The 10889-nt window shown below is 49.5% G+C and overlaps 1 protein-coding gene across 2 annotated transcripts in view; it reads left to right on the top strand.

Annotated features, from left to right (window-relative positions):
- Nucleotides 1-5805: 5805 nt before the first annotated feature.
- Nucleotides 5806-10889, top strand: part of LOC121294848 (PRKC apoptosis WT1 regulator protein-like) — an 11490-nt gene continuing 6406 nt past the window's right edge. Inside the window, exons 1-5 of one of the 2 annotated variants that reach the window (XM_041218978.1) lie at nucleotides 5806-5901; nucleotides 6514-6986; nucleotides 7533-7607; nucleotides 9917-9951; nucleotides 10230-10356. In XM_041218978.1, the coding sequence (XP_041074912.1) occupies nucleotides 6540-6986; nucleotides 7533-7607; nucleotides 9917-9951; nucleotides 10230-10356 (684 nt within the window). In that variant the 5' untranslated portion in view covers nucleotides 5806-5901; nucleotides 6514-6539. Of the gene's footprint in view, nucleotides 5902-6158; nucleotides 6242-6513; nucleotides 6987-7532; nucleotides 7608-9916; nucleotides 9952-10229; nucleotides 10357-10889 lie in introns of those variants that run through there. The other variant, XM_041218979.1, reaches the window with a different exon arrangement.

Genomic DNA, 10889 nt, shown 5'->3' on the forward strand with positions numbered 1-10889 from the left:
CACACTGACACACACTGACACGCACACACTGACACACACTAACACACACTGACACGCACACACTAACACATACTGACACTGACACACTGACACGCACACACTGACACACACTGACACGCACACACTGACACACACACTGACACACACTGACACGCACACACACACACACACTGACACACACTGACACACACACTGACACACACTGACACGCACACACTCACGCTCACACTCACAATCATGCGCCATTCCATTTTTGGTTGAATTTGATTAAACTATGCATGGGTGTTCGTCCCAAGAAATGTATTTCCCATCCCATATAAAGGTTTCCCACAGTGAAAGCACAGCACAGTGTAATAAAGCACAGTGAAAGCATGGTAAAGCATTGTAAAGCACAGAGAGGTCTGGTAAAGCACAGGGAAGCATTGTAAAGCACAGAGAGGTCTGGTAAAGCATAGGGAAGCATTGTAAAGCACAGAGAGGTCTGGTAAAGCATAGGGAAGCATTGTAAAGCACAGAGAGGTCTGGTAAAGCATAGGGAAGCATTGTAAAGCACAGAGAGGTCTGGTAAAGCATAGAGAAGCATTGTAAAGCATAGGGAAGCATTGTAAAGCACAGAGAGGTCTGGTAAAGCATAGGGAAGCATTGTAAAGCACAGAGAGGTCTGGTAAAGCATGTTAAAAAACATGGCAAACCAGGCTGACCTCTGCTAAATGGAATAATTGTTAATTATTATTAATTAGACGTTTTTATCCAAAGCGACTTCGAGACCAAGGGGGTGATCGTCAGCTGCTGCTGCTGCTATAGAGTCGCTTCTGACAGGACCTCGTTTGTTTTATGTCTCATCCGAAGGACGGAGCACAAGGAGGTTCAGCGACTTTCTCGGGGAATGCTGTGCAAATTTAGCGTGGTAAACTTTAGAAGGGATTTAATGAACGCAGATCCTGCTGGCCGTCGTTCTGCCAGCACCGTGCCCGTGTAGAACTGGCTCAGCGCTGTTGTCGTTTTGCATTGATTTCAGTTCTGGAACAGCCCTCTGTTGGAGCGCGTCTGTCACACACAGCGTTCCTCTGCATGTCTTCCACTGTGCTGCGTGAATTATGACTCCCTCACTGTGTGTATGCATTTCCTTTTAATCAATGAAAAAGGTTTTTTAGGTATTTTTTATAAGCGTTCACCAAATATAACCTATACTGTGTTCATTTGTGAGTTTTTGAGGGAGGGGAGGGGTATTTTTTTATGTTTTAATCACAGATCATTTCTGGAGAGTTTGCTGTAGCTGTTGGAATACCCCTGGCCTCAGTCTCTAACTTTCACAAGCTCTGAACTCACCCCTGTGCTGTCAAGCTGACAGACACGCCTGACAGTGCAGTCGGTACAGACAGACCGGGTTCACTGTGTATCGATGGATCGTCTCATCCTAGAGGAGTGCATGTTTGTATCGGGGTTTGCTCGTTGTCTTCCCCCGAATGCTGCTGGGGGTTTCTGGAGCTTAATGTCCAGGCCCGGTGTCTTTCACAGGAGTTCGACTCACCCCTGTGCTCCTCCCCGGAGCTCACTCGCGGTTCAAGCGCTGGAGCACGCTGTGAACCTGTCCGCACAGCAGTGACTCTGTGCTTGTCACCCTGTGGTCTGCTTACCGCACTGTCCCCGGGCGAAGCGCACGCCACAGACCCTTCACCAGATCCCGGCCTTAGGACTGATGTTGGAAGCAGGTTGTGGTTATGTGGTGTTTGTGGTTGCCGTGGAGACTGAAGGAAGCGTTTGTATTATACTGTAGTGCGGCACCTCGGAGGGAGACGAGGTGAAAGGTCATCGCACAGTATTGTACTGCATTTCATTTTGGCTTTATAAACACTAACTTTATAACGGTTTTGTTTGGCTAAAAGTGTTTTTGTTTCCTTAAACAAGGTGGAGGGGAAGTAGTGAATGAATATATAAATATATATTGTAATAATCATATATAAAAAAAGTTTCATGTTTCTTAATATTTTTCACATATTTTCTAATATATTAAAGTTGACGGCACATGATACCTAAATAAAATCTGCGTTTGTTTGATCATTCGAGTTTCTTTGTGTGTGTGTGTGTGTGTGTGTGGAATACAGCTCTGGACAAAAGTGTTCCACCCCCTCTATATAGAATGAAGTCCCTCAGCTTCATAGAGTCCAGTGAAAGCTGCTGAATAATGTTCCCTTGTTAACATATTGAATTGCACCCCCTCTATATAGAATGAAGTCCCTCAGCTTCATAGAGTCCAGTGAAAGCTGCTGAATAATGTTCCCTTGTTAACATATTGAATTGCACCCCCTCTATATAGAATGAACTCCCTCAGCTTCATAGAGTCCAGTGAAAGCTGCTGAATAATGTTCCCTTGTTAACATATTGAATTCCACCCCCTCTATATAGAATGAAGTCCCTCAGCTTCATAGAGTCCAGTGAAAGCTGCTGAATAATGTTCCCTTGTTAACATATTGAATTGCACCCCCTCTATATAGAATGAACTCACTCAGCTTCATAGAGTCCAGTGAAAGCTGCTGAATAATGTTCCCTTGTTAACATATTGAATTGCACCCCCTCTATATAGAATGAACTCCCTCAGCTTCATAGAGTCCAGTGAAAGCTGCTGAATAATGTTCCCTTGTTAACATATTGAATTGCACCCCCTCTATATAGAATGAAGTCCCTCAGCTTCATAGAGTCCAGTGAATATATATATATATATATATATATATATATATATATATATATATATATATATATATATACACACACAGGGAATGCATTGCTCCCCCACCCAGAGGAGCCAGTGTGGCCGTGCTTGTTCAAGAGGATAAACGAACTCCAGGGCCCATCCGCGTTATTCAGCCTGGTCCTCGCTGTGGATTAGCTGCGCGCTGTGGGGGTTTATGGGGGTACCCACTCCATGTGGCAAATGCAAATCAAAGATGTCAACCGTGGACCTCACTACTCACTGTACCCCAGAATTTAAATCTCTCCTGCCTGCCTGTGAGAGAGTTACATACAGGCTCCTCACTTCTGTCTCCAGCAATGCGTGGGAGTCGCACACAGATGTGTATATATAGCTCTCTCTCGGGTGTATGATTAATGGAGATGGGTGTATGGAATTCTTTCCTCTCTTGATGCTTTTCCAGCTGTCTGCCTGCCAGATGTGGAACAGTAAAAACAGCTGGGGCACCAATGGAGCTCTGAGCTCGGACACACACACAAAAAAGACGCTTTCTAGCATTCACGAGGACTTTGAATACATGTGTACCCCGAAATATACTGCAACAGAATATGTATAGTTAGAAGCACCACAAAACAAACCAGTGAAACCAGTATACACAACCAGTAAACTAAACACACATCTGAGACCAACATTTACAAGACTTACATTTTATTTTGCATTTTCTGAAGCTGTGCAGAGTTAGCATTTCATAACTGCACACAACCATCATAGTTATCGTTATTTGGTGAGCTCTTACACTCTCTGAACAGTCTCCCTCTGCTCTGTGCTGGTGATGGAGCAGAGAAAGAGAGGCTCTTATACTCTCTGAACAGCCTCCCTCTGCTCTAGTCCACTAAAAATCTTGAAAATACCAATAAAAAGTTTCAGTTGGCTCTGTATATTTTAACAAGGAAAGTAGCAGCAATAGTAGTTAGAGGGTTCAGTTTCTCTCTCATTTGCTCTGTGTCAGCCAGGCTCACTGTATCTTTATTGTAAATACTGGGTCTGAGCACCTAATAAGGCTGCTCAGTTTGCCTGAGCCCTAAATATCCTCCGACACACATACACAGGAGACAGAGCTGACCTTATAAGGGCAAACCCGGGAAGTGTGGTGAAACTCTGATTTTTTTCCCAGGCCTCCAGTCATGGGAATCCAGGACTGCAGCCAGGCACCGCACTGAGCGGCCTGTGGCTGACACCTAGTGGTGAGGAACGGGTACTGCAGGCCCTTTTCTGTTTTTGTTTTTAAAACACAAATCAAACAAGAGGAGACCATTCGGACAATCAGAGCTCACCCGGTTCTTAGCAGGTGATTGATCTCAGCGTTTTGTCAAGGATCCCAGTGATTCTGCCTGAACAACATGGTTAGGTAAGCCATCCCATCCCCTCACCAATCTCTGTGTGAAGAAGAGTCTCCTTCAGCAACATGACTAGGTAACCCATCCCATCATCGCTGCTCTCTGTGTGAAGAAGTGTCTCCTTCAACAACATGACTAGGTAACCCATCCCATCCCCTCACCACTTTTTGTGTGAAGAAGAGTCTCCTTCAACAACATAACTAGGTAACCCATCCCATCCCCTCACCACTCTCTGTGTGAAGAAGAGTCTCCTTCAACAACATGACTAGGTAACCCATCCCCTCACTGCTCTCTGTGTGAAGAAGAGTCTCCTTCAGCAACATGACTAGGTAACCCATCCCATCATCTCTGCTCTCTGTGTGAAGAAGTGTCTCCTTCAACAACATGACTAGGTAACCCATCCCATCCCCTCACCACTCTTTGTGTGAAGAAGAGTCTCCTTCAACAACATGACTAGGTAACCCATCCCATCCCCTCACCACTCTTTGTGTGAAGAAGAGTCTCCTTCAGCAACATGACTAGGTAACCCATCCCATCCCCTCTCTGCGTGTCTCCTTCTCTTTGTCCTAACCCTGCCTCCACTCCAGCTGTGTGCCCTGGTTTCTGTGCTGCACTTAAAGTATTGGCTTGGTTGAACTATTTCAGGTTTCAAAGATAAAAAGTTTCCAGTTTACAGTCTCGCTCGCTCCAGATCGTTTCCTGATTGCTCTTTTCCAGCCCTTGACTTCCCAGAACCTGGCAGTGATCTTCCCTGGGGGTCGGAGACAGACACACGGGAAGCGTCTGCGCTTCACCAGGAAATCGACTGGCCTGGATCAAAGAACATCAAAATATTTCACATCTTCAAAGGAGTGGACATGGTTTACCCCCCAAGCAAGTGCAGTGTCCTGTATTGGAAATGCCATGATAGCAAAGTGTAATCCAGCACAGTGAAGGCATGGGGAAGCATAGGGAAGCACAGAGAGGTGTGGTAAAGCATAGGGAAGCATTGTAAAGCACAGAGAGGTCTGGTAAAGCATAGGGAAGCATTGTAAAGCACAGAGAGGTCTGGTAAAGCATAGGGAAGCATTGTAAAGCACAGAGAGGTCTGGTAAAGCATAGGGAAGCACTGTAAAGCACAGAGAGGTCTGGTAAAGCACAGGGAAGCATTGTAAAGCCCTCCCTCCCTCCCTACATCTGAAAGCCTCAGTGTGTCTCAAACCTTGTATCTGATGTTGAAAAAGTTAAAGAGCGTGATTTGGCAGCTCTATCTGACCAAACTGAGCCTGTAGGGACCAGCCTATCAGAGCTCTAATGCACCCCCTCGTCTCTGCAGCCTTCATTCCACTGAGGAAGACATTACACAAAGTGTTTGACTTGGTTAATCTCTCTCCCCCTCCCCCCTCTCTCTCTCTCCCTCGCTCCCTCCCTCCCTCCCTCTCTCCCCTCTCCCTCCCTCTCTCTCTCCCTCTCCTCTCCCTCCCCTCTCTCTCTCCCCCTCCCTCCCTCTCCCTCTCTCTCTCTCTCCCTCTCCCTCCCTCTCCTCTCTCTCTCCCCCTCCCCCTCTCTCTCTCTCTCCCTCCCTCCCCAGAGGGAGGAGGGGTGACTCTCTCCCTCTCTTTCTCCCTCCCTCCTCTCCATCTCCTCTCTCACCCCCTCCCTTTCTCTCTCTCCCTCCCTCCCTTTCTCTCTCTCTCTCTCTCTCTCTCTCTCTCTCTCCCCCCCCCTCTCTCTCTCCCTCTCTCTCTCTCTCTCTCCCTCTCTCCCTCACAGACAGAGGAGACTGGAATCCATCGACTGGGAGACGGACAGACAGACAGATAGACAGACAGACAGGTGAGCAGCACACTTTACAGCCTGAGAGGAGGGGTGGGGCCATGCAGAAGCAATAGGAATGAATCCATGCAGCATTCAGAGTGAATCTCAGGGATCCCTGCCTTCTGGGGAGAGTGTGAAAGAGAGGATTGTAGCTGCTGCTTTTTTTCTGACGCTCCCTCCCTGCACATGTGCTAGACAGCACCTCTGGAATTCTGCTCCCAGGTGTGGGGAGCCAGGGGGCCGCAGCGGGGCTCTTGTAGCTGTTAGGCACGGGTTCAAGCTTTGTGGGTTAAAGCATGTGGCTGAGCTAACACCAGCTTTTGCTGTTATAAATCTTACAAGATAAAGCTCTCAGCAGGTTAGTCGAAGGAATTGTCTTTTACTTGCTGTGCCTTCCCTTTTAAAAGTTCCCCGTAGTAAAAGCGTAGCACAGTGAAGCATAGTGAGAGGTAACCATGCACTCGGTCTGACAGCCTGCCTGCCTGTCTGTCTGTCTGTCTGTCTGCAACGATGTTAAATACACAGCATAGCCATTTGAAAAGGGGAGGGGAAAAACTGCTAAGGTACTGTGGAAACTCTTTCTAAACTCTCCTCTCCTCTCTCTCTCTCTCTCTCTCTCACTGTCCCCAGTATATCCTCTGCGGTGTTGCTCCAGGATGTCGAGCGGAGGTCCCGGTCCTGGTTCTGTCCCATCGTGGTCCGGCTCCCCCCTGGAGGAGTGGAGAGCGAAGCGAGAGCGCCTGAGACTGCGATCCAGCAGGAATGGAACAGGACTGCCATGCCCCGGCCAGCCTGCAGGGGGAGACAGCGCGGGAGCTGCCCCCAGTAAGAACCCAACAGCCGGGCCAGCGACACAAACATGCCAGCCTCCCCCCAGCATCACTTCCAAAGCAGGCACAGCCACGCCCCCCACGAGAGAGGAGCCGGCCAATGAGGACCGGGTTCATAAAGAGGGAGAGGAGTCGGCTAGCCCCTCCCCTCGCGGGAAGGAACAGAAGGGCGGGGCCTCCGCTCATCGCAAGAACAAGACAAAGGTGGAGAAGAGGAAGCTGAGGGAGAAGAGGAGATCCACTGGGGTGGTGAACCTGCCCCTGGGCACTGAGGTAGCACTGAGGAGAGGGGGCAATACAGGGGGCCAGGGGGCAATACAGGGAGCCAGGGGGCAATACAGGGGGCCAGGGGCCAATACAGGGAGCCAGGGGGCAATACAGGGAGCCAGGAGGAAATACAGGGAGCCAGGGGGCAATACAGGGGGCCAGGGGGGCAATACAGGGAGCCAGGGGCCAATACAGGGGGCCAGGGGGGCAATATAGGGGCTAGGGGGCTTATGGTAGAACTAGTATTTCTTTGATTTGTTGTTACTGATTGCAAAATGTTACAGTATTTTATTTGTATTTTTTTCTGAACGAATTGCGCTGTACAGGCTCTTTATCTGACATGAAAACATTGCGTGACTCAGCGAAGCTGCCCTCATGCAGGGAGATGCACTTTACTGCCAACATGCCTGCCTGTCAGCGAGGCAGCCAAACCAGCAGGATCAGGCTGCTGGCAAGCGGGGTGCACTGGGCTGCTCGGCGGCTCCCTTCCACCCTCCCATGTTACTTTCTGTTCTCTTCCAGCTCACGGTCTCTCTTTTCTCTCTTTCTCAGAGCCCAGATGAAGGAGAGGGGGGAACAGCCAGCGAGAAGCAGGGTCACCCTGACCCCCCAAAATCGAACCCTGTGGTGAGTGACTGTGACCACTGCACTGCTGCTTAGACTGTGCTCTAGTAATGAATCTGATGTTATAGAATATAGGGTCAACCAGACTCTCTGCCCCAAACACTGTCTGTGACCTTATAGAATATTAGACTCTCTGCTCCAGCACTAACTCTGATAGTATTAGACTGCTCTCCACCCCAGACTCTCTGCTCCAGCACTAACTCTGATAATATTAGACTGCTCTCCACCCCAGACTCTCTGCTCCAGCACTAACTCTGATAATATTAGACTGCTCTCCACCCCAGACTCTCTGCTCCAGCACTAACTCTGATAATATTAGACTGCTCTCCACCCCAGACTCTCTGCTCCAGCACTAACTCTGATAGTATTAGACTGCTCTCCACCCCAGACTCACTGCTCCTGCACTAACTCTGATAATATTACACTGCTCTCCACCCCAGACTCTCTGCTCCAGCATTAACTCTGATAGTATTAGACTGCTCTCCACCCCAGACTCACTGCTCCAGCACTAACTCTGATAATATTAGACTGCTCTCCACCCCAGACTCTCTGCTCCTGCACTAACTCTGATAGTATTAGACTGCTCTCCACCCCAGACTCTCTGCTCCAGCACTAACTCTGATAATATTAGACTGCTCTCCACCCCAGACTCTCTGCTCCAGCACTAACTCTGATAATATTAGACTGCTCTCCACCCCAGACTCACTGCTCCAGCACTAACTCTGATAATATTACACTGCTCTCCACCCCAGACTCTCTGCTCCAGCACTAACTCTGATAATATTAGACTGCTCTCCACCCCAGACTCACTGCTCCAGCACTAACTCTGATAATATTAGACTGCTCTCCACCCCAGACTCTCTGCTCCTGCACTAACTCTGATAATATTACACTGCTCTCCACCCCAGACTCTCTGCTCCTGCACTAACTCTGATAGTATTAGACTGCTCTCCACCCCAGACTCTCTGCTCCAGCACTAACTCTGATAATATTAGACTGCTCTCCACCCCAGACTCTCTGCTCCTGCACTAACTCTGATAATATTAGACTGCTCTCCACCCCAGACTCACTGCTCCAGCACTAACTCTGATAATATTAGACTGCTCTCCACCCCAGACTCTCTGCTCCAGCACTAACTCTGATAATATTAGACTGCTCTCCACCCCAGACTCTCTGCTCCAGCACTAACTCTGATAATATTACACTGCTCTCCACCCCAGACTCTCTGCTCCAGCACTAACTCTGATAGTATTAGACTGCTCTCCACCCCAGACTCACTGCTCCAGCACTAACTCTGATAATATTAGACTGCTCTCCACCCCAGACTCACTGCTCCAGCACTAACTCTGATAATATTAGACTGCTCTCCACCCCAGACTCACTGCTCCAGCACTAACTCTGATAATATTAGACTGCTCTCCACCCCAGACTCTCTGCTCCAGCACTAACTCTGATAATATTACACTGCTCTCCACCCCAGACTCTCTGCTCCAGCACTAACTCTGATAATATTACACTGCTCTCCACCCCAGACTCTCTGCTCCAGCACTAACTCTGATAATATTAGACTGCTCTCCACCCCAGACTCACTGCTCCAGCACTAACTCTGATAATATTACACTGCTCTCCACCCCAGACTCACTGCTCCAGCACTAACTCTGATAATATTAGACTGCTCTCCACCCCAGACTCTCTGCTCCAGCACTAACTCTGATAATATTACACTGCTCTCCACCCCAGACTCTCTGCTCCAGCACTAACTCTGATAATATTAGACTGCTCTCCACCCCAGACTCTCTGCTCCAGCACTAACTCTGATAATATTACACTGCTCTCCACCCCAGACTCTCTGCTCCAGCACTAACTCTGATAATATTAGACTGCTCTCCACCCCAGACTCACTGCTCCAGCACTAACTCTGATAATATTAGACTGCTCTCCACCCCAGACTCTCTGCTCCAGCATTAACTCTGATAATATTAGACTGCTCTCCACCCCAGACTCTCTGCTCCTGCACTAACTCTGATAGTATTAGACTGCTCTCCACCCCAGACTCTCTGCTCCAGCACTAACTCTGATAATATTACACTGCTCTCCACCCCAGACTCTCTGAAATCCATCTCCTTACCCATTGCTAGAACCAGCAGCTTGACCATTTCCCCCAATTTCAAAGGCGGGCTAAACAAGACCTTTAAATACACCCTTGTACCTATTGTTTGCACTAGCGGCATTATGACTGGGCAGGGCAAGGCTGTGAAAGGCATCCTGTCACAGGATGGTTGGGGTAACGCTGCTCTCCACTCTCGTTGCAGGACACGCCCCGAGTGGCGCTCACACGGCAGAAGAGGTGAGTCTGGGCTGGCGTTGAGCAAACTTTCACTTCCATTATCCACACACGTCTCAGATGTGCAGATTTACAAGAAGCCTTTGCTTCAGCAGGCATGCGTTTTCATTTTCAAGCCTCGAGTGCTATTTGGTTAAAGGAAGTGCTCAGTTTTAATGCCTCGTTCTTGGGTTACCTGCATGCACGTGCACGTTACCTGTCTGAAAGCATGCCATTCAGTAGAGAGAAGCAGCTGATTGGTTCTGGTGGTGTGTCCCTCACACAGTGTCTCGTCTCCCCAGCCGGACAGGAGCCCAGGACCCCCAGCCCCACCCCCCTCTGAGCCGCAAGCAGAGCGGCGGACCGGGCAAGCCAGCCCCCGAGAGAGAGACCCCCCTGCTGGAGAGGAGGCTGCATGAGCTGGAGAAGGTTACGCAGGAACACTGCGAGCGAGGGAGCGAGAGAGAGGAGGAGAGGCGGTACAGGGGAAGAAATAATTTCAGAGAGAGCACTAGCCAGCATTGAGCTCTTATAAATGATATCAATGAGGAAGACCCATTTCCCTGTTAAACCTAGATTACAATCTTTCTACACTCATCCCTCTGCCAGCCCCTCCCTCACTGTTCCCTCTGCCAGCCTGCCCCTCACTGTTCCCTCTGCCAGCCCCTCCCTCACTGTTCCCTCTGCCAGCCTGCCCCTCACTGTTCCCTCTGCCAGCCTGCCCCTCACTGTTCCCTCTGCCAGCCCCTCCCTCACTGTTCCCTCTGCCAGCCCCTCCCTCACTGTTCCCTCTGCCAGCCTGCCCCTCACTGTTCCCTCTGCCAGCCCCTCCCTCACTGTTCCCTCTGCCAGCCTGCCCCTCACTGTTCCCTCTGCCAGCCCCTCCCTCACTGTTCCCTCTGCCAGCCTGCCCCTCACTGTTCCCTCTGCCAGCCTGTCCCTCACTGTTCCCTCTGCCAGCC

This window comes from Polyodon spathula, chromosome 19 (genome assembly GCF_017654505.1).
Source record: "Polyodon spathula isolate WHYD16114869_AA chromosome 19, ASM1765450v1, whole genome shotgun sequence".
Classification (NCBI taxonomy): domain Eukaryota; kingdom Metazoa; phylum Chordata; class Actinopteri; order Acipenseriformes; family Polyodontidae; genus Polyodon; species Polyodon spathula.